We start from the raw sequence: 25803 nt of genomic DNA, 5'->3' as shown, positions 1-25803 counted from the left end.
TGCGCGCGTTTTGGTTTATTGACGTCATGAATGAGTGCTGATTGCGTCAAATTTGTATAACGAACTTTAGAACGCGCGCGCTAAATACGATGCTATATATAAACTGTGGCTAAATTATTCGGAGTAGGTTTACTAGATTCCTGGAATTTAGCGCAACAATATTTTATAACTGGTTAGCCCAAACACAACAACTAAACAAGAAAAAGACGACAAACACACACCTCCGTACGTTTTGAAGGCACGCGCACGCTGCAACAGGCGTCAAAAAAATGTTTCCAACCGAACATGGCGAGCTTTTTAAGTTGATTAATCTTTAAACCACGGATGGATTTTATTTTTTACAAAGTTTGGACCGAGTTACTATAACAAGGTTTACCTTAACTGCAAACGCTAGCGCGAGGATTACAGTTTTGAAAACAAACGAACAAACAAAACAAATCATAAAGAATTGATCACTGCTTTTATAACCATTGGTGGCTCTTAAAAGAGCCGTTTTGTTTTCTTGATACGAAGAAGTCGCTTAAGCACGCTCTCCGCGAATTCGACGAGCCAGCTGGATGTCTTTAGGCATGATGGTGACACGTTTGGCGTGGATGGCACACAGGTTGGTGTCCTCGAACAGGCCGACCAAGTAAGCTTCGCTAGCCTCTTGTAGCGCTAACACCGCCGAACTTTGGAACCGCAAGTCAGTCTTGAAATCCTGTGCGATTTCTCGAACAAGACGCTGGAATGGAAGCTTACGGATCAGTAATTCCGTTGATTTCTGATAACGTCGGATTTCTCGAAGAGCCACTGTACCGGGCCTGTAACGGTGAGGTTTCTTCACGCCGCCAGTAGCCGGGGCGCTTTTGCGAGCGGCTTTGGTGGCTAGCTGTTTGCGAGGAGCTTTTCCACCGGTTGACTTTCGAGCTGTTTGCTTGGTACGAGCCATGACTGCTAACAATGATCACAAAGACTAATTCGATCACAAAATTTGTGCTTCTTGAAACGTTTTGATGAGCTCGATTTATTAGAAAAACCCTGTAATGTGATTGGATAGGATAATCGAAATATGATTGGTGGTCCTATTATCCATGTTAAAATATTCAAGGCGGCGGCGCACAAACGCAGTTCGCAATTTACTTTCGCTAACGGAGAAAGAGATAAAATGCGTGTCTTCTCAGAGGTCAGGTTGCATGACATTAAATAACATCACTGATGGCAGCAGCTCACTATCTCGAACACTCGCTAAATCATTCGAATATCAACCAATATGTCAGGACGCGGTAAAGGAGGCAAAGGACTAGGCAAAGGTGGGGCTAAGCGTCACCGAAAAATTCTTCGAGATAACATCCAGGGAATCACCAAGCCAGCCATCCGTCGCATAGCTCGCCGTGGAGGTGTCAAGCGTATTTCTGGACTAATCTACGAGGAGACTCGTGGAGTTCTCAAAGTTTTCCTAGAGAACGTAATCCGCGATGCTGTGACTTACACCGAGCACGCCAAGCGTAAGACCGTCACCGCCATGGATGTTGTTTACGCTCTCAAACGCCAGGGACGTACTCTGTACGGGTTCGGGGGTTAAGCGTTGCTTGCGTGTTACCTACGAAAAACAAAACGGCTCTTTTAGGAGCCAACAACTATCGCAAAAGTTGTGACCAATACTTGCATTTCACACTTATACATATGCCGCATTCACGCCAAGGCTTAAACACGTTTCGAAGCTGTTTAGTTAAACACAGTTTAAAAATGTTTCCTTCATAAATAAAAGTTGATTTCCAAGCAAGATTATCTAAAAGAATGGGCATTGTTTAGAGGAAGCAGTTTTTTTTATGAAACATTTGAAATCGCTACACCTGATAATAAATCAGCGATGCGTGCAAGTGAGTATATTATCACGTGCAGTGAAAATTGAACTTTTTAATTCAAAAATACCTTTTATTTGCGCTTGAGCTGGCTCGAGAATCAATTTAAATAAAGTTTACTTTCTCTAAGCGAGGTAAAATTGTTAGTTTCTTGCCGGGTTACCTTGCAATCTTGTCAGAATTCAAAATAATTTCAACGGCTTTTGTTTGATTGACGTTAACCAAAACGCAACTTTATCCGACTCTTTTGAATGCCTTTGTTTGCGTGTTATTGGTAACCGCTGTAACTACAGATTTAGCACAAATGAAAGCGTTAAGTTAAAGTTTACTTGAATCCTATGTCAATGCCAATGGTTCAGCTTTCTGTTACCAATTTTCATTTTGTTAAACCTGCTTTATTTAAACATGTTCCTTGTCCGCTTTTAGGGCGCAACACACACACAAGCACCCGTGAAAAGAAAAACAATCACTCCCATTGAATTAGAATCGCATATTGCGCATGTTGCACTTCGTTTAATTAACAAACTGGTTCAAAAGTTTAACACAACACTGGAAATCTCATCATTCTACCGAAATATTTCCTGTTGTCACGCAAATTCTCTAAATGGCGGATGAAGGGGGGGGGGGGGGGGATAATCTGATCAGTGAACTTTCGTTGACGCGCTATTAATAAATACTGCATTGCGAAGCTTTTTAGACTGCAACTTCTATTCTATTTTTTTTTTTTTGGGGGGGGGGGGTTGTCTCATTTCTGAGAAAAAAGTCGCAGAGTGGGTGTACAAGGAAAGGGCTACTGATAGGATCACATACAGCTCTTTCATTTCTTTTGTTTTGTCTTACGTGCCTAAAATTTACTCTCTTTTGCAGATATTCAATGGAGGCAAGTGATTTATTATCGCCTCAAATGGCGCTTAGTTCATCTACGACTGAATAGAACGGCGAGTAAGTTTCAAGTAAGTACCTATAAGTATAAGTATGTATCTATAACATTTTTTGTTTTTCAGCCGTTTTCTTTCTTCTCTAATTTTCTCAAAGATACACCTTGCATTTTGGGAACTACGTACGTTTGATACTTCAAAAATTAATCATTGGCTTATTATTGGTCATGACTTTACTGGACAGTTGGTGGCTCCTAAAAGAGCCGTTTTGTTTTGCGGTGGTAATTATAAGACTTCAGCTTAATGTTGTTTCTTCTCAGCTTTCTTGGGTAAAAGTACTGCCTGTATGTTGGGAAGGACACCACCCTGGGCGATGGTGACGCCGGCAAGCAGTTTGTTCAATTCTTCGTCATTTCGGACAGCCAGCTGCAGGTGTCGAGGAATGATTCTGCTTTTCTTGTTGTCCCGTGCAGCGTTCCCGGCCAACTCGAGAATTTCGGCACTCAGATATTCCAACACTGCTGCTAAGTAGACTGGAGCCCCTGCACCGACTCGTTCGGCGTAATTACCTTTACGGAGAAGGCGATGGATGCGACCAACAGGAAATTGAAGACCTGCTCGAGATGAGCGTGTCTTAGACTTGGTGCCTTGAGCTTTACCTTTACCGCGCCCTGTCATTTTGCCTTAAAAGTTTTCTGTCTTAGCCGGCGATCAAACTTGATTGAAGTGATCATTACTCACCACCCATCAACGCCGAATTTATTTCACTAGCCAGGAATTTGGCGGATCAAAACGCACCAATCAAACCTCCACTTTCACTTTCAAAAGATATGCAAAATAACTCTTCCCGCCTTTGTTGACTTTATCGGCGTCTCACTTTTAAGCAACAACCAATCAGGTGAGAAGGCCGCAATTTCGATCCGCATGTTAATTGATCCATTGAATTTGCTGGGATAAATAGAACTTGCGTAGACTTGAGTTATAGAAGCTGATTTTGAAAATCTAAGCGATTTATCCACAACTAAGCACTCATGGCACCAAAAGTACCTGCCGCAAAAAAGGGCGAGAAGAGAGCAGGCAAGGCTAAGTCGGGCGCGGTCGATGGCTCGGGCAAGAAGAAGAAGCGAGGAAAGAGAAAGGAAAGCTATGCGATCTACATCTACAAGGTCTTGAAACAGGTTCACCCTGACACTGGAATCTCCAGCAAAGCCATGGGTATTATGAACTCGTTCGTCAACGATATCTTCGAGCGCATCGCTACGGAATCTTCCCGCCTTGCCCACTACAACAAGAAGTCTACCATCAGTTCCCGCGAAATCCAAACCGCCATCAGGCTGCTTCTGCCCGGTGAACTAGCCAAACACGCCGTCAGTGAGGGCACTAAGGCCGTGACGAAGTATACCAGTAGCAAGTGAAACCTGTGAAATGCCAAAACAACAACAACAACGGCTCTTTTAGGAGCCACCAAATCTCATGAAAGCAATACCCAACACTGGTCACAATGACGTGTTAGTATTAAATAAAACTACTAGGTGAAGACACAAACAACAACACTTTTCAAAAGTTTCAGTTTAATACAACCAGATCATTATAAATTCGAAATAAAGTTCCAACAGACAAATTTTCTTCTCTGGTATGCGCTCAAAATGTAACTTTAAAGAGATTTTCGTAGAATGGACGCAAAAATAAACAAACAAAAAGCAAAGTGTGACTCTTAGAATGTCGCTACAAAGTTCCTATAAACAAAATTTCTCTTCTGTGATTTACATGAGTAACGAGTCATTCGCCCATGTACATGCAACCTCGTCCACAACAAACTTTCACGCGCTGAAAATGTGACTTTCAAGAGATTTTCGTAGAAGAGACACAAGAAAAAAAAAAGCAAAGCGTGACTCTATAAAATCGATACTAAGTTCCCACAAACAAATTTTCTTCTCAGAATGATGTATTATTCAGTAATGACGCAGACAAACTCGGAAAAAGAAATTCCGAGACTTTCCGGTTACTAGTTCGGATACACTTCTAAGGCGTGATTAAACTAGCTGCTGTGATTTACATGGGAATTACATGGGATTTACAAACGCGAATTCTAATGTTTCAGTTCATTTTCGCTTGGTCATTGCTTTTATTTATTTGGTGGCTCCTAAAGGAGCCGTTTGTTTTGTTAAAGTGAGGCTGTTTTACTTCTTGCTAGCATTCTTGACCTTCTTTGACGCCGGTTTTCTAACGGTGGCTTTAGTTTCCTTCGTCTTCTTAACTAAGGGCTTCTTGACTTTACTGTTTTTGGAGGCTGTAGTGGTCTGCTTCGTGCTGGATTTCTTCTCTTTCTTCGCAGGTTTAGCAGTGGACTTTTCCTTCGCAGGAACTCTCTTAGTCGCTGGTTTTTTCACCTTCTTTACCGACTCAGCGGCGGGCTTTTTCTTTGCCGGGAGTGCTTTCTTCGCTGTTTTCTTGTCCTCGTTCTTGTTGACCTTGAAGGATCCCGTAGCTCCTACGCCTTTTGTGTGAACGAATTGACCGTTTGCCTCGCCTCGTTTAAGAGCTAATTTGATGTGTTGCCGTGCTGTCTCTCCCACTTTGAAGTTTTCCTTGATGTACTTTTCGATGGCTTGCAACGAGGAGCCATTTCGCTTCTTCTCGGCGACAATTGCGGCTTTCACCATTTCCGCAAATTTCGGGTGGTCGGCAGGCTTTTTAGCCCCTGTTTTGTTGATTTTCTCTTTGTCAGGCATTTTCTCAAGGTTTCGCTCTTTCAAGTTCAACGATCGCTCTCATGAAACGTCGTTCCATTGCCGTGAAAAGTTTTCATTTCATCGAGCGGACCGCAGAGGGATCAAGATTTAACTTTCAAACTCTATTCACGCTTTGTTCGGACGTCGTTTGTGCTTGTTTGCCAGGATCAACGCCATCTAATTTTTCTAGTTTTATTACACTTAGCATCTATTTCTTCGATGGTTTTGTGTATGTAGATAACAGAGACATTTAGAATCGCGTCTACTCTATGAGACGTGTACTGCAGCCCAATGCAATGCGAAAGGAAACGTTTGGAAACATCTTTACATAAGAATTAACTATGGTACCTTTTGTACTTAAGGAAGGAAGTCCTGACCTTTCTTTCAACTGTTATCAAGCCCGCGAAGAACATGCGAAAGCACGAAGGAAAGCAAAGCGTTGTCAAGGCTTCAGCTTTCTCTATCCAGTTATAGCTGCACTTAGACCGGCAGAGAAATTAGCTTCAATAGCCCATGAATTTAGGACGGTTCAATGCGAATTTTTGTTGCTGGCTTGCGCGCGTTTTGGTTTATTGACGTCATGAATGAGTGCTGATTGCGTCAAATTTGTATAACGAACTTTAGAACGCGCGCGCTAAATACGATGCTATATATAAACTGTGGCTAAATTATTCGGAGTAGGTTTACTAGATTCCTGGAATTTAGCGCAACAATATTTTATAACTGGTTAGCCCAAACACAACAACTAAACAAGAAAAAGACGACAAACACACACCTCCGTACGTTTTGAAGGCACGCGCACGCTGCAACAGGCGTCAAAAAAATGTTTCCAACCGAACATGGCGAGCTTTTTAAGTTGATTAATCTTTAAACCACGGATGGATTTTATTTTTTACAAAGTTTGGACCGAGTTACTATAACAAGGTTTACCTTAACTGCAAACGCTAGCGCGAGGATTACAGTTTTGAAAACAAACGAACAAACAAAACAAATCATAAAGAATTGATCACTGCTTTTATAACCATTGGTGGCTCTTAAAAGAGCCGTTTTGTTTTCTTGATACGAAGAAGTCGCTTAAGCACGCTCTCCGCGAATTCGACGAGCCAGCTGGATGTCTTTAGGCATGATGGTGACACGTTTGGCGTGGATGGCACACAGGTTGGTGTCCTCGAACAGGCCGACCAAGTAAGCTTCGCTAGCCTCTTGTAGCGCTAACACCGCCGAACTTTGGAACCGCAAGTCAGTCTTGAAATCCTGTGCGATTTCTCGAACAAGACGCTGGAATGGAAGCTTACGGATCAGTAATTCCGTTGATTTCTGATAACGTCGGATTTCTCGAAGAGCCACTGTACCGGGCCTGTAACGGTGAGGTTTCTTCACGCCGCCAGTAGCCGGGGCGCTTTTGCGAGCGGCTTTGGTGGCTAGCTGTTTGCGAGGAGCTTTTCCACCGGTTGACTTTCGAGCTGTTTGCTTGGTACGAGCCATGACTGCTAACAATGATCACAAAGACTAATTCGATCGCAAAATTTGTGCTTCTTGAAACGTTTTGATGAGCTCGATTTATTAGAAAAACCCTGTAATGTGATTGGATAGGATAATCGAAATATGATTGGTGGTCCTATTATCCATGTTAAAATATTCAAGGCGGCGGCGCACAAACGCAGTTCGCAATTTACTTTCGCTAACGGAGAAAGAGATAAAATGCGTGTCTTCTCAGAGGTCAGGTTGCATGACATTAAATAACATCACTGATGGCAGCAGCTCACTATCTCGAACACTCGCTAAATCATTCGAATATCAACCAATATGTCAGGACGCGGTAAAGGAGGCAAAGGACTAGGCAAAGGTGGGGCTAAGCGTCACCGAAAAATTCTTCGAGATAACATCCAGGGAATCACCAAGCCAGCCATCCGTCGCATAGCTCGCCGTGGAGGTGTCAAGCGTATTTCTGGACTAATCTACGAGGAGACTCGTGGAGTTCTCAAAGTTTTCCTAGAGAACGTAATCCGCGATGCTGTGACTTACACCGAGCACGCCAAGCGTAAGACCGTCACCGCCATGGATGTTGTTTACGCTCTCAAACGCCAGGGACGTACTCTGTACGGGTTCGGGGGTTAAGCGTTGCTTGCGTGTTACCTACGAAAAAACAAAACGGCTCTTTTAGGAGCCAACAACTATCGCAAAAGTTGTGACCAATACTTGCATTTCACACTTATACATATGCCGCATTCACGCCAAGGCTTAAACACGTTTCGAAGCTGTTCAGTTAAACACAGTTTAAAAATGTTTCCTTCATAAATAAAAGTTGATTTCCAAGCAAGATTATCTAAAAGAATGGGCATTGTTTAGAGGAAGCAGTTTTTTTTTATGAAACATTTGAAATCGCTACACCTGATAATAAATCAGCGATGCGTGCAAGTGAGTATATTATCACGTGCAGTGAAAATTGAACTTTTTAATTCAAAAATACCTTTTATTTGCGCTTGAGCTGGCTCGAGAATCAATTTAAATAAAGTTTACTTTCTCTAAGCGAGGTAAAATTGTTAGTTTCTTGCCGGGTTACCTTGCAATCTTGTCAGAATTCAAATTAATTTCAACGGCTTTTGTTTGATTGACGTTAACCAAAACGCAACTTTATCCGACTCTTTTGAATGCCTTTGTTTGCGTGTTATTGGTAACCGCTGTAACTACAGATTTAGCACAAATGAAAGCGTTAAGTTAAAGTTTACTTGAATCCTATGTCAATGCCAATGGTTCAGCTTTCTGTTACCAATTTTCATTTTGTTAAACCTGCTTTATTTAAACATGTTCCTTGTCCGCTTTTAGGGCGCAACACACACACAAGCACCCGTGAAAAGAAAAACAATCACTCCCATTGAATTAGAATCGCATATTGCGCATGTTGCACTTCGTTTAATTAACAAACTGGTTCAAAAGTTTAACACAACACTGGAAATCTCATCATTCTACCGAAATATTTCCTGTTGTCACGCAAATTCTCTAAATGGCGGATGAAGGGGGGGGGGGGGGATAATCTGATCAGTGAACTTTCGTTGACGCGCTATTAATAAATACTGCATTGCGAAGCTTTTTAGACTGCAACTTCTATTCTATTTTTTTTTTTTTTTTTTTTTTTGGGGTCGCAGAGTGGGTGTACAAGGAAAGGGCTACTGATAGGATTACATACAGCTCTTTCATTTCTTTTGTTTTGTCTTACGTGCCTAAAATTTACTCTCTTTTGCAGATATTCAATGGAGGCAAGTGATTTATTATCGCCTCAAATGGCGCTTAGTTCATCTACGACTGAATAGAACGGCGAGTAAGTTTCAAGTAAGTACCTATAAGTATAAGTATGTATCTATAACAGTTTTTGTTTTTCAGCCGTTTTCTTTCTTCTCTAATTTTCTCAAAGATACACCATGCATTTTGGGAACTACGTACGTTTGATACTTCAAAAATTAATCATTGGCTTATTATTGGTCATGACTTTACTGGACAGTTGGTGGCTCCTAAAAGAGCCGTTTTGTTTTGCGGTGGTAATTATAAGACTTCAGCTTAATGTTGTTTCTTCTCAGCTTTCTTGGGTAAAAGTACTGCCTGTATGTTGGGAAGGACACCACCCTGGGCGATGGTGACGCCGGCAAGCAGTTTGTTCAATTCTTCGTCATTTCGGACAGCCAGCTGCAGGTGTCGAGGAATGATTCTGCTTTTCTTGTTGTCCCGTGCAGCGTTCCCGGCCAACTCGAGAATTTCGGCACTCAGATATTCCAACACTGCTGCTAAGTAGACTGGAGCCCCTGCACCGACTCGTTCGGCGTAATTACCTTTACGGAGAAGGCGATGGATGCGACCAACAGGAAATTGAAGACCTGCTCGAGATGAGCGTGTCTTAGACTTGGTGCCTTGAGCTTTACCTTTACCGCGCCCTGTCATTTTGCCTTAAAAGTTTTCTGTCTTAGCCGGCGATCAAACTTGATTGAAGTGATCATTACTCACCACCCATCAACGCCGAATTTATTTCACTAGCCAGGAATTTGGCGGATCAAAACGCACCAATCAAACCTCCACTTTCACTTTCAAAAGATATGCAAAATAACTCTTCCCGCCTTTGTTGACTTTATCGGCGTCTCACTTTTAAGCAACAACCAATCAGGTGAGAAGGCCGCAATTTCGATCCGCATGTTAATTGATCCATTGAATTTGCTGGGATAAATAGAACTTGCGTAGACTTGAGTTATAGAAGCTGATTTTGAAAATCTAAGCGATTTATCCACAACTAAGCACTCATGGCACCAAAAGTACCTGCCGCAAAAAAGGGCGAGAAGAGAGCAGGCAAGGCTAAGTCGGGCGCGGTCGATGGCTCGGGCAAGAAGAAGAAGCGAGGAAAGAGAAAGGAAAGCTATGCGATCTACATCTACAAGGTCTTGAAACAGGTTCACCCTGACACTGGAATCTCCAGCAAAGCCATGGGTATTATGAACTCGTTCGTCAACGATATCTTCGAGCGCATCGCTACGGAATCTTCCCGCCTTGCCCACTACAACAAGAAGTCTACCATCAGTTCCCGCGAAATCCAAACCGCCATCAGGCTGCTTCTGCCCGGTGAACTAGCCAAACACGCCGTCAGTGAGGGCACTAAGGCCGTGACGAAGTATACCAGTAGCAAGTGAAACCTGTGAAATGCCAAAACAACAACAACAACGGCTCTTTTAGGAGCCACCAAATCTCATGAAAGCAATACCCAACACTGGTCACAATGTCGTGTTAGTATTAAATAAAACTGCTAGGTGAAGACACAAACAACAACACTTTTCAAAAGTTTCAGTTTAATACAACCAGATCATTATAAATTCGAAATAAAGTTCCAACAGACAAATTTTCTTCTCTGGTATGCGCTCAAAATGTAACTTTAAAGAGATTTTCGTAGAATGGACGCAAAAATAAACAAACAAAAAGCAAAGTGTGACTCTTAGAATTTCGCTACAAAGTTCCTATAAACAAAATTTCTCTTCTGTGATTTACATGAGTAACGAGTCATTCGCCCATGTACATGCAACCTCGTCCACAACAAACTTTCACGCGCTGAAAATGTGACTTTCAAGAGATTTTCGTAGAAGAGACACAAGAAAAAAAAAAAGCAAAGCGTGACTCTATAAAATCGATACTAAGTTCCCACAAACAAATTTTCTTCTCAGAATGATGTATTATTCAGTAATGACGCAGAAAAACTCGGAAAAAGAAATTCCGAGACTTTCCGGTTTCTAGTTCGGATACCCTACTAAGGCGTGATTAAACTAGCTGCTGTGATTTACATGGGAATTACATGGGATTTACAAACGCGAATTCTAATGTTTCAGTTCATTTTCGCTTGGTCATTGCTTTTATTTATTTGGTGGCTCCTAAAGGAGCCGTTTGTTTTGTTAAAGTGAGGCTGTTTTACTTCTTGCTAGCATTCTTGACCTTCTTTGACGCCGGTTTTCTAACGGTGGCTTTAGTTTCCTTCGTCTTCTTAACTAAGGGCTTCTTGACTTTACTGTTTTTGGAGGCTGTAGTGGTCTGCTTCGTGCTGGATTTCTTCTCTTTCTTCGCAGGTTTAGCAGTGGACTTTTCCTTCGCAGGAACTCTCTTAGTCGCTGGTTTTTTCACCTTCTTTACCGACTCAGCGGCGGGCTTTTTCTTTGCCGGGAGTGCTTTCTTCGCTGTTTTCTTGTCCTCGTTCTTGTTGACCTTGAAGGATCCCGTAGCTCCTACGCCTTTTGTGTGAACGAATTGACCGTTTGCCTCGCCTCGTTTAAGAGCTAATTTGATGTGTTGCCGTGCTGTCTCTCCCACTTTGAAGTTTTCCTTGATGTACTTTTCGATGGCTTGCAACGAGGAGCCATTTCGCTTCTTCTCGGCGACAATTGCGGCTTTCACCATTTCCGCAAATTTCGGGTGGTCGGCAGGCTTTTTAGCCCCTGTTTTGTTGATTTTCTCTTTGTCAGGCATTTTCTCAAGGTTTCGCTCTTTCAAGTTCAACGATCGCTCTCATGAAACGTCGTTCCATTGCCGTGAAAAGTTTTCATTTCATCGAGCGGACCGCAGAGGGATCAAGATTTAACTTTCAAACTCTATTCACGCTTTGTTCGGACGTCGTTTGTGCTTGTTTGCCAGGATCAACGCCATCTAATTTTTCTAGTTTTATTACACTTAGCATCTATTTCTTCGATGGTTTTGTGTATGTAGATAACAGAGACATTTAGAATCGCGTCTACTCTATGAGACGTGTACTGCAGCCCAATGCAATGCGAAAGGAAACGTTTGGAAACATCTTTACATAAGAATTAACTATGGTACCTTTTGTACTTAAGGAAGGAAGTCCTGACCTTTCTTTCAACTGTTATCAAGCCCGCAAAGAACATGCGAAAGCACGAAGGAAAGCAAAGCGTTGTCAAGGCTTCAGCTTTCTCTATCCAGTTATAGCTGCACTTAGACCGGCAGAGAAATTAGCTTCAATAGCCCATGAATTTAGGACGGTTCAATGCGAATTTTTGTTGCTGGCTTGCGCGCGTTTTGGTTTATTGACGTCATGAATGAGTGCTGATTGCGTCAAATTTGTATAACGAACTTTAGAACGCGCGCGCTAAATACGATGCTATATATAAACTGTGGCTAAATTATTTGGAGTAGGTTTACTAGATTCCTGGAATTTAGCGCAACAATATTTTATAACTGGTTAGCCCAAACACAACAACTAAACAAGAAAAAGACGACAAACACACACCTCCGTACGTTTTGAAGGCACGCGCACGCTGCAACAGGCGTCAAAAAAATGTTTCCAACCGAACATGGCGAGCTTTTTAAGTTGATTAACCTTTAAACCACGGATGGATTTTATTTTTTACAAAGTTTGGACCGAGTTACTATAACAAGGTTTACCTTAACTGCAAACGCTAGCGCGAGGATTACAGTTTTGAAAACAAACGAACAAACAAAACAAATCATAAAGAATTGATCACTGCTTTTATAACCATTGGTGGCTCTTAAAAGAGCCGTTTTGTTTTCTTGATACGAAGAAGTCGCTTAAGCACGCTCTCCGCGAATTCGACGAGCCAGCTGGATGTCTTTAGGCATGATGGTGACACGTTTGGCGTGGATGGCACACAGGTTGGTGTCCTCGAACAGGCCGACCAAGTAAGCTTCGCTAGCCTCTTGTAGCGCTAACACCGCCGAACTTTGGAACCGCAAGTCAGTCTTGAAATCCTGTGCGATTTCTCGAACAAGACGCTGGAATGGAAGCTTACGGATCAGTAATTCCGTTGATTTCTGATAACGTCGGATTTCTCGAAGAGCCACTGTACCGGGCCTGTAACGGTGAGGTTTCTTCACGCCGCCAGTAGCCGGGGCGCTTTTGCGAGCGGCTTTGGTGGCTAGCTGTTTGCGAGGAGCTTTTCCACCGGTTGACTTTCGAGCTGTTTGCTTGGTACGAGCCATGACTGCTAACAATGATCACAAAGACTAATTCGATCGCAAAATTTGTGTTTCTTGAAACGTTTTGATGAGCTCGATTTATTAGAAAAACCCTGTAATGTGATTGGATAGGATAATCGAAATATGATTGGTGGTCCTATTATCCATGTTAAAATATTCACGGCGGCGGCGCACAAACGCAGTTCGCAATTTACTTTCGCTAACGGAGAAAGAGATAAAATGCGTGTCTTCTCAGAGGTCAGGTTGCATGACATTAAATAACATCACTGATGGCAGCAGCTCACTATCTCGAACACTCGCTAAATCATTCGAATATCAACCAATATGTCAGGACGCGGTAAAGGAGGCAAAGGACTAGGCAAAGGTGGGGCTAAGCGTCACCGAAAAATTCTTCGAGATAACATCCAGGGAATCACCAAGCCAGCCATCCGTCGCATAGCTCGCCGTGGAGGTGTCAAGCGTATTTCTGGACTAATCTACGAGGAGACTCGTGGAGTTCTCAAAGTTTTCCTAGAGAACGTAATCCGCGATGCTGTGACTTACACCGAGCACGCCAAGCGTAAGACCGTCACCGCCATGGATGTTGTTTACGCTCTCAAACGCCAGGGACGTACTCTGTACGGGTTCGGGGGTTAAGCGTTGCTTGCGTGTTACCTACGAAAAAACAAAACGGCTCTTTTAGGAGCCAACAACTATCGCAAAAGTTGTGACCAATACTTGCATTTCACACTTATACCAAGGCTTAAACACGTTTCGAAGCTGTTCAGTTAAACACAGTTTAAAAATGTTTCCTTCATAAATAAAAGTTGATTTCCAAGCAAGATTATCTAAAAGAATGGGCATTGTTTAGAGGAAGCAGTTTTTTTTTATGAAACATTTGAAATCGCTACACCTGATAATAAATCAGCGATGCGTGCAAGTGAGTATATTATCACGTGCAGTGAAAATTGAACTTTTTAATTCAAAAATACCTTTTATTTGCGCTTGAGCTGGCTCGAGAATCAATTTAAATAAAGTTTACTTTCTCTAAGCGAGGTAAAATTGTTAGTTTCTTGCCGGGTTACCTTGCAATCTTGTCAGAATTCAAATTAATTTCAACGGCTTTTGTTTGATTGACGTTAACCAAAACGCAACTTTATCCGACTCTTTTGAATGCCTTTGTTTGCGTGTTATTGGTAACCGCTGTAACTACAGATTTAGCACAAATGAAAGCGTTAAGTTAAAGTTTACTTGAATCCTATGTCAATGCCAATGGTTCAGCTTTCTGTTACCAATTTTCATTTTGTTAAACCTGCTTTATTTAAACATGTTCCTTGTCCGCTTTTAGGGCGCAACACACACACAAGCACCCGTGAAAAGAAAAACAATCACTCCCATTGAATTAGAATCGCATATTGCGCATGTTGCACTTCGTTTAATTAACAAACTGGTTCAAAAGTTTAACACAACACTGGAAATCTCATCATTCTACCGAAATATTTCCTGTTGTCACGCAAATTCTCTAAATGGCGGATGAAGGGGGGGGGGGGGGATAATCTGATCAGTGAACTTTCGTTGACGCGCTATTAATAAATACTGCATTGCGAAGCTTTTTAGACTGCAACTTCTATTCTATTTTTTTTTTTTTTTTTTTTTTTGGGGTCGCAGAGTGGGTGTACAAGGAAAGGGCTACTGATAGGATTACATACAGCTCTTTCATTTCTTTTGTTTTGTCTTACGTGCCTAAAATTTACTCTCTTTTGCAGATATTCAATGGAGGCAAGTGATTTATTATCGCCTCAAATGGCGCTTAGTTCATCTACGACTGAATAGAACGGCGAGTAAGTTTCAAGTAAGTACCTATAAGTATAAGTATGTATCTATAACAGTTTTTGTTTTTCAGCCGTTTTCTTTCTTCTCTAATTTTCTCAAAGATACACCATGCATTTTGGGAACTACGTACGTTTGATACTTCAAAAATTAATCATTGGCTTATTATTGGTCATGACTTTACTGGACAGTTGGTGGCTCCTAAAAGAGCCGTTTTGTTTTGCGGTGGTAATTATAAGACTTCAGCTTAATGTTGTTTCTTCTCAGCTTTCTTGGGTAAAAGTACTGCCTGTATGTTGGGAAGGACACCACCCTGGGCGATGGTGACGCCGGCAAGCAGTTTGTTCAATTCTTCGTCATTTCGGACAGCCAGCTGCAGGTGTCGAGGAATGATTCTGCTTTTCTTGTTGTCCCGTGCAGCGTTCCCGGCCAACTCGAGAATTTCGGCACTCAGATATTCCAACACTGCTGCTAAGTAGACTGGAGCCCCTGCACCGACTCGTTCGGCGTAATTACCTTTACGGAGAAGGCGATGGATGCGACCAACAGGAAATTGAAGACCTGCTCGAGATGAGCGTGTCTTAGACTTGGTGCCTTGAGCTTTACCTTTACCGCGCCCTGTCATTTTGCCTTAAAAGTTTTCTGTCTTAGCCGGCGATCAAACTTGATTGAAGTGATCATTACTCACCACCCATCAACGCCGAATTTATTTCACTAGCCAGGAATTTGGCGGATCAAAACGCACCAATCAAACCTCCACTTTCACTTTCAAAAGATATGCAAAATAACTCTTCCCGCCTTTGTTGACTTTATCGGCGTCTCACTTTTAAGCAACAACCAATCAGGTGAGAAGGCCGCAATTTCGATCCGCATGTTAATTGATCCATTGAATTTGCTGGGATAAATAGAACTTGCGTAGACTTGAGTTATAGAAGCTGATTTTGAAAATCTAAGCGATTTATCCACAACTAAGCACTCATGGCACCAAAAGTACCTGCCGCAAAAAAGGGCGAGAAGAGAGCAGGCAAGGCTAAGTCGGGCGCGGTCGATGGCTCGGGCAAGAAGAAGAAGCGAGGAAAGAGAAAGGAAAGCTATGCGATCTACATCTACAAGGTCTTGAAACAGGTTCACCCTGACACTGGAATCTCCAGCAAAGCCATGGGTATTATGAACTCGTTCGTCAACGATATCTTCGAGCGCATCGCTACGGAATCTTCCCGCCTTGCCCACTACAACAAGAAGTCTACCATCAGTTCCCGCGAAATCCAAACCGCCATCAGGCTGCTTCTGCCCGGTGAACTAGCCAAACACGCCGTCAGTGAGGGCACTAAGGCCGTGACGAAGTATACCAGTAGCAAGTGAAACCTGTGAAATGCCAAAACAACAACAACAACGGCTCTTTTAGGAGCCACCAAATCTCATGAAAGCAATACCCAACACTGGTCACAATGTCGTGTTAGTATTAAATAAAACTGCTAGGTGAAGACACAAACAACAACACTTTTCAAAAGTTTCAGTTTAATACAACCAGATCATTATAAATTCGAAATAAAGTTCCAACAGACAAATTTTCTTCTCTGGTATGCGCTCAAAATGTAACTTTAAAGAGATTTTCGTAGAATGGACGCAAAAATAAACAAACAAAAACCAAAGTGTGACTCTTAGAATTTCGCTACAAAGTTCCTATAAACAAAATTTCTCTTCTGTGATTTACATGAGTAACGAGTCATTCGCCCATGTACATGCAACCTCGTCCACAACAAACTTTCACGCGCTGAAAATGTGACTTTCAAGAGATTTTCGTAGAAGAGACACAAGAAAAAAAAAAAGCAAAGCGTGACTCTATAAAATCGATACTAAGTTCCCACAAACAAATTTTCTTCTCAGAATGATGTATTATTCAGTAATGACGCAGAAAAACTCGGAAAAAGAAATTCCGAGACTTTCCGGTTTCTAGTTCGGATACCCTACTAAGGCGTGATTAAACTAGCTGCTGTGATTTACATGGGAATTACATGGGATTTACAAACGCGAATTCTAATGTTTCAGTTCATTTTCGCTTGGTCATTGCTTTTATTTATTTGGTGGCTCCTAAAGGAGCCGTTTGTTTTGTTAAAGTGAGGCTGTTTTACTTCTTGCTAGCATTCTTGACCTTCTTTGACGCCGGTTTTCTAACGGTGGCTTTAGTTTCCTTCGTCTTCTTAACTAAGGGCTTCTTGACTTTACTGTTTTTGGAGGCTGTAGTGGTCTGCTTCGTGCTGGATTTCTTCTCTTTCTTCGCAGGTTTAGCAGTGGACTTTTCCTTCGCAGGAACTCTCTTAGTCGCTGGTTTTTTCACCTTCTTTACCGACTCAGCGGCGGGCTTTTTCTTTGCCGGGAGTGCTTTCTTCGCTGTTTTCTTGTCCTCGTTCTTGTTGACCTTGAAGGATCCCGTAGCTCCTACGCCTTTTGTGTGAACGAATTGACCGTTTGCCTCGCCTCGTTTAAGAGCTAATTTGATGTGTTGCCGTGCTGTCTCTCCCACTTTGAAGTTTTCCTTGATGTACTTTTCGATGGCTTGCAACGAGGAGCCATTTCGCTTCTTCTCGGCGACAATTGCGGCTTTCACCATTTCCGCAAATTTCGGGTGGTCGGCAGGCTTTTTAGCCCCTGTTTTGTTGATTTTCTCTTTGTCAGGCATTTTCTCAAGGTTTCGCTCTTTCAAGTTCAACGATCGCTCTCATGAAACGTCGTTCCATTGCCGTGAAAAGTTTTCATTTCATCGAGCGGACCGCAGAGGGATCAAGATTTAACTTTCAAACTCTATTCACGCTTTGTTCGGACGTCGTTTGTGCTTGTTTGCCAGGATCAACGCCATCTAATTTTTCTAGTTTTATTACACTTAGCATCTATTTCTTCGATGGTTTTGTGTATGTAGATAACAGAGACATTTAGAATCGCGTCTACTCTATGAGACGTGTACTGCAGCCCAATGCAATGCGAAAGGAAACGTTTGGAAACATCTTTACATAAGAATTAACTATGGTACCTTTTGTACTTAAGGAAGGAAGTCCTGACCTTTCTTTCAACTGTTATCAAGCCCGCAAAGAACATGCGAAAGCACGAAGGAAAGCAAAGCGTTGTCAAGGCTTCAGCTTTCTCTATCCAGTTATAGCTGCACTTAGACCGGCAGAGAAATTAGCTTCAATAGCCCATGAATTTAGGACGGTTCAATGCGAATTTTTGTTGCTGGCTTGCGCGCGTTTTGGTTTATTGACGTCATGAATGAGTGCTGATTGCGTCAAATTTGTATAACGAACTTTAGAACGCGCGCGCTAAATACGATGCTATATATAAACTGTGGCTAAATTATTTGGAGTAGGTTTACTAGATTCCTGGAATTTAGCGCAACAATATTTTATAACTGGTTAGCCCAAACACAACAACTAAACAAGAAAAAGACGACAAACACACACCTCCGTACGTTTTGAAGGCACGCGCACGCTGCAACAGGCGTCAAAAAAATGTTTCCAACCGAACATGGCGAGCTTTTTAAGTTGATTAACCTTTAAACCACGGATGGATTTTATTTTTTACAAAGTTTGGACCGAGTTACTATAACAAGGTTTACCTTAACTGCAAACGCTAGCGCGAGGATTACAGTTTTGAAAACAAACGAACAAACAAAACAAATCATAAAGAATTGATCACTGCTTTTATAACCATTGGTGGCTCTTAAAAGAGCCGTTTTGTTTTCTTGATACGAAGAAGTCGCTTAAGCACGCCCTCCGCGAATTCGACGAGCCAGCTGGATGTCTTTAGGCATGATGGTGACACGTTTGGCGTGGATGGCACACAGGTTGGTGTCCTCGAACAGGCCGACCAAGTAAGCTTCGCTAGCCTCTTGTAGCGCTAACACCGCCGAACTTTGGAACCGCAAGTCAGTCTTGAAATCCTGTGCGATTTCTCGAACAAGACGCTGGAATGGAAGCTTACGGATCAGTAATTCCGTTGATTTCTGATAACGTCGGATTTCTCGAAGAGCCACTGTACCGGGCCTGTAACGGTGAGGTTTCTTCACGCCGCCAGTAGCCGGGGCGCTTTTGCGAGCGGCTTTGGTGGCTAGCTGTTTGCGAGGAGCTTTTCCACCGGTTGACTTTCGAGCTGTTTGCTTGGTACGAGCCATGACTGCTAACAATGATCACAAAGACTAATTCGATCGCAAAATTTGTGTTTCTTGAAACGTTTTGATGAGCTCGATTTATTAGAAAAACCCTGTAATGTGATTGGATAGGATAATCGAAATATGATTGGTGGTCCTATTATCCATGTTAAAATATTCACGGCGGCGGCGCACAAACGCAGTTCGCAATTTACTTTCGCTGACGGAGAAAGAGATAAAATGCGTGTCTTCTCAGAGGTCAGGTTGCATGACATTAAATAACATCACTGATGGCAGCAGCTCACTATCTCGAACACTCGCTAAATCATTCGAATATCAACCAATATGTCAGGACGCGGTAAAGGAGGCAAAGGACTAGGCAAAGGTGGGGCTAAGCGTCACCGAAAAATTCTTCGAGATAACATCCAGGGAATCACCAAGCCAGCCATCCGTCGCATAGCTCGCCGTGGAGGTGTCAAGCGTATTTCTGGACTAATCTACGAGGAGACTCGTGGAGTTCTCAAAGTTTTCCTAGAGAACGTAATCCGCGATGCTGTGACTTACACCGAGCACGCCAAGCGTAAGACCGTCACCGCCATGGATGTTGTTTACGCTCTCAAACGCCAGGGACGTACTCTGTACGGGTTCGGGGGTTAAGCGTTGCTTGCGTGTTACCTACGAAAAAACAAAACGGCTCTTTTAGGAGCCAACAACTATCGCAAAAGTTGTGACCAATACTTGCATTTCACACTTATACATATGCCGCATTCACGCCAAGGCTTAAACACGTTTCGAAGCTGTTCAGTTAAACACAGTTTAAAAATGTTTCCTTCATAAATAAAAGTTGATTTCCAAGCAAGATTATCTAAAAGAATGGGCATTGTTTAGAGGAAGCAGTTTTTTTTTATGAAACATTTGAAATCGCTACACCTGATAATAAATCAGCGATGCGTGCAAGTGAGTATATTATCACGTGCAGTGAAAATTGAACTTTTTAATTCAAAAATACCTTTTATTTGCGCTTGAGCTGGCTCGAGAATCAATTTAAATAAAGTTTACTTTCTCTAAGCGAGGTAAAATTGTTAGTTTCTTGCCGGGTTACCTTGCAATCTTGTCAGAATTCAAATTAATTTCAACGGCTTTTGTTTGATTGACGTTAACCAAAACGCAACTTTATCCGACTCTTTTGAATGCCTTTGTTTGCGTGTTATTGGTAACCGCTGTAACTACAGATTTAGCACAAATGAAAGCGTTAAGTTAAAGTTTACTTGAATCCTATGTCAATGCCAATGGTTCAGCTTTCTGTTACCAATTTTCATTTTGTTAAACCTGCTTTATTTAAACATGTTCCTTGTCCGCTTTTAGGGCGCAACACACACACAAGCACCCGTGAAAAGAAAAACAATCACTCCCATTGAATTAGAATCGCATATTGCGCATGTTGCACTTCGTTTAATTAACAAACTGGTTCAAAAGTTTAACACAACACTGGAAATCTCATCATTCTACCGAAATATTTCCTGTTGTCACGCAAATTCTCTAAATGGCGGATGAAGGGGGGGGGGGGGGATAATCTGATCAGTGAACTTTCGTTGACGCGCTATTAATAAATACTGCATTGCGAAGCTTTTTAGACTGCAACTTCTATTCTATTTTTTTTTTTTTTTTTTTTTTTGGGGTCGCAGAGTGGGTGTACAAGGAAAGGGCTACTGATAGGATTACATACAGCTCTTTCATTTCTTTTGTTTTGTCTTACGTGCCTAAAATTTACTCTCTTTTGCAGATATTCAATGGAGGCAAGTGATTTATTATCGCCTCAAATGGCGCTTAGTTCATCTACGACTGAATAGAACGGCGAGTAAGTTTCAAGTAAGTACCTATAAGTATAAGTATGTATCTATAACAGTTTTTGTTTTTCAGCCGTTTTCTTTCTTCTCTAATTTTCTCAAAGATACACCATGCATTTTGGGAACTACGTACGTTTGATACTTCAAAAATTAATCATTGGCTTATTATTGGTCATGACTTTACTGGACAGTTGGTGGCTCCTAAAAGAGCCGTTTTGTTTTGCGGTGGTAATTATAAGACTTCAGCTTAATGTTGTTTCTTCTCAGCTTTCTTGGGTAAAAGTACTGCCTGTATGTTGGGAAGGACACCACCCTGGGCGATGGTGACGCCGGCAAGCAGTTTGTTCAATTCTTCGTCATTTCGGACAGCCAGCTGCAGGTGTCGAGGAATGATTCTGCTTTTCTTGTTGTCCCGTGCAGCGTTCCCGGCCAACTCGAGAATTTCGGCACTCAGATATTCCAACACTGCTGCTAAGTAGACTGGAGCCCCTGCACCGACTCGTTCGGCGTAATTACCTTTACGGAGAAGGCGATGGATGCGACCAACAGGAAATTGAAGACCTGCTCGAGATGAGCGTGTCTTAGACTTGGTGCCTTGAGCTTTACCTTTACCGCGCCCTGTCATTTTGCCTTAAAAGTTTTCTGTCTTAGCCGGCGATCAAACTTGATTGAAGTGATCATTACTCACCACCTATCAACGCCGAATTTATTTCACTAGCCAGGAATTTGGCGGATCAAAACGCACCAATCAAACCTCCACTTTCACTTTCAAAAGATATGCAAAATAACTCTTCCCGCCTTTGTTGACTTTATCGGCGTCTCACTTTTAAGCAACAACCAATCAGGTGAGAAGGCCGCAATTTCGATCCGCATGTTAATTGATCCATTGAATTTGCTGGGATAAATAGAACTTGCGTAGACTTGAGTTATAGAAGCTAATTTTGAAAATCTAAGCGATTTATCCACAACTAAGCACTCATGGCACCAAAAGTACCTGCCGCAAAAAAGGGCGAGAAGAGAGCAGGCAAGGCTAAGTCGGGCGCGGTCGATGGCTCGGGCAAGAAGAAGAAGCGAGGAAAGAGAAAGGAAAGCTATGCGATCTACATCTACAAGGTCTTGAAACAGGTTCACCCTGACACTGGAATCTCCAGCAAAGCCATGGGTATTATGAACTCGTTCGTCAACGATATCTTCGAGCGCATCGCTACGGAATCTTCCCGCCTTGCCCACTACAACAAGAAGTCTACCATCAGTTCCCGCGAAATCCAAACCGCCATCAGGCTGCTTCTGCCCGGTGAACTAGCCAAACACGCCGTCAGTGAGGGCACTAAGGCCGTGACGAAGTATACCAGTAGCAAGTGAAACCTGTGAAATGCCAAAACAACAACAACAACGGCTCTTTTAGGAGCCACCAAATCTCATGAAAGCAATACCCAACACTGGTCACAATGTCGTGTTAGTATTAAATAAAACTGCTAGGTGAAGACACAAACAACAACACTTTTCAAAAGTTTCAGTTTAATACAACCAGATCATTATAAATTCGAAATAAAGTTCCAACAGACAAATTTTCTTCTCTGGTATGCGCTCAAAATGTAACTTTAAAGAGATTTTCGTAGAATGGACGCAAAAATAAACAAACAAAAACCAAAGTGTGACTCTTAGAATTTCGCTACAAAGTTCCTATAAACAAAATTTCTCTTCTGTGATTTACATGAGTAACGAGTCATTCGCCCATGTACATGCAACCTCGTCCACAACAAACTTTCACGCGCTGAAAATGTGACTTTCAAGAGATTTTCGTAGAAGAGACACAAGAAAAAAAAAAAGCAAAGCGTGACTCTATAAAATCGATACTAAGTTCCCACAAACAAATTTTCTTCTCAGAATGATGTATTATTCAGTAATGACGCAGAAAAACTCGGAAAAAGAAATTCCGAGACTTTCCGGTTTCTAGTTCGGATACCCTACTAAGGCGTGATTAAACTAGCTGCTGTGATTTACATGGGAATTACATGGGATTTACAAACGCGAATTCTAATGTTTCAGTTCATTTTCGCTTGGTCATTGCTTTTATTTATTTGGTGGCTCCTAAAGGAGCCGTTTGTTTTGTTAAAGTGAGGCTGTTTTACTTCTTGCTAGCATTCTTGACCTTCTTTGACGCCGGTTTTCTAACGGTGGCTTTAGTTTCCTTCGTCTTCTTAACTAAGGGCTTCTTGACTTTACTGTTTTTGGAGGCTGTAGTGGTCTGCTTCGTGCTGGATTTCTTCTCTTTCTTCGCAGGTTTAGCAGTGGACTTTTCCTTCGCAGGAACTCTCTTAGTCGCTGGTTTTTTCACCTTCTTTACCGACTCAGCGGCGGGCTTTTTCTTTGCCGGGAGTGCTTTCTTCGCTGTTTTCTTGTCCTCGTTCTTGTTGACCTTGAAGGATCCCGTAGCTCCTACGCCTTTTGTGTGAACGAATTGACCGTTTGCCTCGCCTCGTTTAAGAGCTAATTTGATGTGTTGCCGTGCTGTCTCTCCCACTTTGAAGTTTTCCTTGATGTACTTTTCGATGGCTTGCAACGAGGAGCCATTTCGCTTCTTCTCGGCGACAATTGCGGCTTTCACCATTTCCGCAAATTTCGGGTGGTCGGCAGGCTTTTTAGCCCCTGTTTTGTTGATTTTCTCTTTGTCAGGCATTTTCTCAAGGTTTCGCTCTTTCAAGTTCAACGATCGCTCTCATGAAACGTCGTTCCATTGCCGTGAAAAGTTTTCATTTCATCGAGCGGACCGCAGAGGGATCAAGATTTAACTTTCAAACTCTATTCACGCTTTGTTCGGACGTCGTTTGTGCTTGTTTGCCAGGATCAACGCCATCTAATTTTTCTAGTTTTATTACACTTAGCATCTATTTCTTCGATGGTTTTGTGTATGTAGATAACAGAGACATTTAGAATCGCGTCTACTCTATGAGACGTGTACTGCAGCCCAATGCAATGCGAAAGGAAACGTTTGGAAACATCTTTACATAAGAATTAACTATGGTACCTTTTGTACTTAAGGAAGGAAGTCCTGACCTTTCTTTCAACTGTTATCAAGCCCGCAAAGAACATGCGAAAGCACGAAGGAAAGCAAAGCGTTGTCAAGGCTTCAGCTTTCTCTATCCAGTTATAGCTGCACTTAGACCGGCAGAGAAATTAGCTTCAATAGCCCATGAATTTAGGACGGTTCAATGCGAATTTTTGTTGCTGGCTTGCGCGCGTTTTGGTTTATTGACGTCATGAATGAGTGCTGATTGCGTCAAATTTGTATAACGAACTTTAGAACGCGCGCGCTAAATACGATGCTATATATAAACTGTGGCTAAATTATTTGGAGTAGGTTTACTAGATTCCTGGAATTTAGCGCAACAATATTTTATAACTGGTTAGCCCAAACACAACAACTAAACAAGAAAAAGACGACAAACACACACCTCCGTACGTTTTGAAGGCACGCGCACGCTGCAACAGGCGTCAAAAAAATGTTTCCAACCGAACATGGCGAGCTTTTTAAGTTGATTAACCTTTAAACCACGGATGGATTTTATTTTTTACAAAGTTTGGACCGAGTTACTATAACAAGGTTTACCTTAACTGCAAACGCTAGCGCGAGGATTACAGTTTTGAAAACAAACGAACAAACAAAACAAATCATAAAGAATTGATCACTGCTTTTATAACCATTGGTGGCTCTTAAAAGAGCCGTTTTGTTTTCTTGATACGAAGAAGTCGCTTAAGCACGCTCTCCGCGAATTCGACGAGCCAGCTGGATGTCTTTAGGCATGATGGTGACACGTTTGGCGTGGATGGCACACAGGTTGGTGTCCTCGAACAGGCCGACCAAGTAAGCTTCGCTAGCCTCTTGTAGCGCTAACACCGCCGAACTTTGGAACCGCAAGTCAGTCTTGAAATCCTGTGCGATTTCTCGAACAAGACGCTGGAATGGAAGCTTACGGATCAGTAATTCCGTTGATTTCTGATAACGTCGGATTTCTCGAAGAGCCACTGTACCGGGCCTGTAACGGTGAGGTTTCTTCACGCCGCCAGTAGCCGGGGCGCTTTTGCGAGCGGCTTTGGTGGCTAGCTGTTTGCGAGGAGCTTTTCCACCGGTTGACTTTCGAGCTGTTTGCTTGGTACGAGCCATGACTGCTAACAATGATCACAAAGACTAATTCGATCGCAAAATTTGTGTTTCTTGAAACGTTTTGATGAGCTCGATTTATTAGAAAAACCCTGTAATGTGATTGGATAGGATAATCGAAATATGATTGGTGGTCCTATTATCCATGTTAAAATATTCACGGCGGCGGCGCACAAACGCAGTTCGCAATTTACTTTCGCTAACGGAGAAAGAGATAAAATGCGTGTCTTCTCAGAGGTCAGGTTGCATGACATTAAATAACATCACTGATGGCAGCAGCTCACTATCTCGAACACTCGCTAAATCATTCGAATATCAACCAATATGTCAGGACGCGGTAAAGGAGGCAAAGGACTAGGCAAAGGTGGGGCTAAGCGTCACCGAAAAATTCTTCGAGATAACATCCAGGGAATCACCAAGCCAGCCATCCGTCGCATAGCTCGCCGTGGAGGTGTCAAGCGTATTTCTGGACTAATCTACGAGGAGACTCGTGGAGTTCTCAAAGTTTTCCTAGAGAACGTAATCCGCGATGCTGTGACTTACACCGAGCACGCCAAGCGTAAGACCGTCACCGCCATGGATGTTGTTTACGCTCTCAAACGCCAGGGACGTACTCTGTACGGGTTCGGGGGTTAAGCGTTGCTTGCGTGTTACCTACGAAAAAACAAAACGGCTCTTTTAGGAGCCAACAACTATCGCAAAAGTTGTGACCAATACTTGCATTTCACACTTATACATATGCCGCATTCACGCCAAGGCTTAAACACGTTTCGAAGCTGTTCAGTTAAACACAGTTTAAAAATGTTTCCTTCATAAATAAAAGTTGATTTCCAAGCAAGATTATCTAAAAGAATGGGCATTGTTTAGAGGAAGCAGTTTTTTTTTATGAAACATTTGAAATCGCTACACCTGATAATAAA

General features: G+C 42.3%; 15 protein-coding genes and 4 pseudogenes across 15 annotated transcripts; 9 read left to right on the top strand and 10 right to left on the bottom strand.

The window, feature by feature from the left end:
* Positions 1-271: 271 nt before the first annotated feature.
* On the bottom strand, positions 272-959 carry LOC146461299 (histone H3-like). Its single transcript, XM_085087156.1, has one exon. The coding sequence runs from the start codon at positions 929-931 to the stop codon at positions 521-523; it is 411 nt and encodes a 136-aa protein (XP_084943282.1). The 5' UTR covers positions 932-959; the 3' UTR covers positions 272-520.
* A 293-nt stretch (positions 960-1252) lies between these two features.
* On the top strand, positions 1253-1564 carry LOC146461298 (histone H4-like). The gene has a single exon (XM_085087181.1). It carries the CDS (start codon positions 1253-1255, stop codon positions 1562-1564), a length of 312 nt encoding a protein of 103 aa, XP_084943307.1.
* Positions 1565-2893: 1329 nt separating this feature from the next.
* On the bottom strand, positions 2894-3400 carry LOC146461297 (histone H2A). Its single transcript, XM_085087158.1, has one exon. The coding sequence runs from the start codon at positions 3398-3400 to the stop codon at positions 3023-3025; it is 378 nt and encodes a 125-aa protein (XP_084943284.1). The 3' UTR covers positions 2894-3022.
* Positions 3401-3741: 341 nt separating this feature from the next.
* On the top strand, positions 3742-4155 carry LOC146461296 (histone H2B.1 pseudogene; annotated as a pseudogene).
* Positions 4156-6351: 2196 nt separating this feature from the next.
* LOC146461295 (histone H3-like) lies at positions 6352-7070 on the bottom strand. Its single transcript, XM_085087117.1, has one exon. It carries the CDS (start codon positions 6937-6939, stop codon positions 6529-6531), a length of 411 nt encoding a protein of 136 aa, XP_084943243.1. The 5' UTR covers positions 6940-7070; the 3' UTR covers positions 6352-6528.
* A 30-nt stretch (positions 7071-7100) lies between these two features.
* LOC146461294 (histone H4-like) lies at positions 7101-7658 on the top strand. The gene has a single exon (XM_085087118.1). It carries the CDS (start codon positions 7261-7263, stop codon positions 7570-7572), a length of 312 nt encoding a protein of 103 aa, XP_084943244.1. The 5' UTR covers positions 7101-7260; the 3' UTR covers positions 7573-7658.
* Positions 7659-8946: 1288 nt separating this feature from the next.
* LOC146461293 (histone H2A) lies at positions 8947-9387 on the bottom strand. Its single transcript, XM_085087144.1, has one exon. The coding sequence runs from the start codon at positions 9385-9387 to the stop codon at positions 9010-9012; it is 378 nt and encodes a 125-aa protein (XP_084943270.1). The 3' UTR covers positions 8947-9009.
* A 341-nt stretch (positions 9388-9728) lies between these two features.
* LOC146461292 (histone H2B.1 pseudogene) lies at positions 9729-10667 on the top strand (annotated as a pseudogene).
* A 1370-nt stretch (positions 10668-12037) lies between these two features.
* On the bottom strand, positions 12038-13006 carry LOC146461291 (histone H3-like). The gene has a single exon (XM_085087119.1). The coding sequence runs from the start codon at positions 12925-12927 to the stop codon at positions 12517-12519; it is 411 nt and encodes a 136-aa protein (XP_084943245.1). The 5' UTR covers positions 12928-13006; the 3' UTR covers positions 12038-12516.
* Positions 13007-13022: 16 nt separating this feature from the next.
* Positions 13023-13623, top strand: LOC146461290 (histone H4-like). Its single transcript, XM_085087120.1, has one exon. It carries the CDS (start codon positions 13249-13251, stop codon positions 13558-13560), a length of 312 nt encoding a protein of 103 aa, XP_084943246.1. The 5' UTR covers positions 13023-13248; the 3' UTR covers positions 13561-13623.
* A 1294-nt stretch (positions 13624-14917) lies between these two features.
* LOC146461289 (histone H2A) lies at positions 14918-15358 on the bottom strand. The gene has a single exon (XM_085087139.1). It carries the CDS (start codon positions 15356-15358, stop codon positions 14981-14983), a length of 378 nt encoding a protein of 125 aa, XP_084943265.1. The 3' UTR covers positions 14918-14980.
* A 341-nt stretch (positions 15359-15699) lies between these two features.
* LOC146461288 (histone H2B.1 pseudogene) lies at positions 15700-16273 on the top strand (annotated as a pseudogene).
* A 1735-nt stretch (positions 16274-18008) lies between these two features.
* Positions 18009-18939, bottom strand: LOC146461287 (histone H3-like). The gene has a single exon (XM_085087151.1). It carries the CDS (start codon positions 18896-18898, stop codon positions 18488-18490), a length of 411 nt encoding a protein of 136 aa, XP_084943277.1. The 5' UTR covers positions 18899-18939; the 3' UTR covers positions 18009-18487.
* Positions 18940-19108: 169 nt separating this feature from the next.
* LOC146461286 (histone H4-like) lies at positions 19109-19617 on the top strand. Its single transcript, XM_085087018.1, has one exon. It carries the CDS (start codon positions 19220-19222, stop codon positions 19529-19531), a length of 312 nt encoding a protein of 103 aa, XP_084943144.1. The 5' UTR covers positions 19109-19219; the 3' UTR covers positions 19532-19617.
* Positions 19618-20905: 1288 nt separating this feature from the next.
* Positions 20906-21399, bottom strand: LOC146461285 (histone H2A). Its single transcript, XM_085087153.1, has one exon. The coding sequence runs from the start codon at positions 21344-21346 to the stop codon at positions 20969-20971; it is 378 nt and encodes a 125-aa protein (XP_084943279.1). The 5' UTR covers positions 21347-21399; the 3' UTR covers positions 20906-20968.
* A 300-nt stretch (positions 21400-21699) lies between these two features.
* Positions 21700-22261, top strand: LOC146461284 (histone H2B.1 pseudogene; annotated as a pseudogene).
* Positions 22262-22712: 451 nt separating this feature from the next.
* Positions 22713-23795, bottom strand: LOC146461283 (histone H1.0-B-like). Its single transcript, XM_085087104.1, has one exon. The coding sequence runs from the start codon at positions 23399-23401 to the stop codon at positions 22850-22852; it is 552 nt and encodes a 183-aa protein (XP_084943230.1). The 5' UTR covers positions 23402-23795; the 3' UTR covers positions 22713-22849.
* A 201-nt stretch (positions 23796-23996) lies between these two features.
* LOC146461282 (histone H3-like) lies at positions 23997-24965 on the bottom strand. The gene has a single exon (XM_085087105.1). It carries the CDS (start codon positions 24884-24886, stop codon positions 24476-24478), a length of 411 nt encoding a protein of 136 aa, XP_084943231.1. The 5' UTR covers positions 24887-24965; the 3' UTR covers positions 23997-24475.
* A 16-nt stretch (positions 24966-24981) lies between these two features.
* LOC146461281 (histone H4-like) lies at positions 24982-25605 on the top strand. Its single transcript, XM_085087106.1, has one exon. It carries the CDS (start codon positions 25208-25210, stop codon positions 25517-25519), a length of 312 nt encoding a protein of 103 aa, XP_084943232.1. The 5' UTR covers positions 24982-25207; the 3' UTR covers positions 25520-25605.
* The last annotated feature ends 198 nt before the right edge of the window (positions 25606-25803 follow it).

The sequence above is a fragment of the Pavona decussata genome, unplaced genomic scaffold (genome assembly GCF_977016875.1).
Source record: "Pavona decussata unplaced genomic scaffold, jaPavDecu1.1 SCAFFOLD_201, whole genome shotgun sequence".
In the NCBI taxonomy this organism is placed as follows: Eukaryota; Metazoa; Cnidaria; class Anthozoa; order Scleractinia; family Agariciidae; genus Pavona; species Pavona decussata.
The sequence above is the reverse complement of the archived record's forward strand: the minus strand, read 5'-3'. Positions and strand labels throughout refer to the sequence as shown.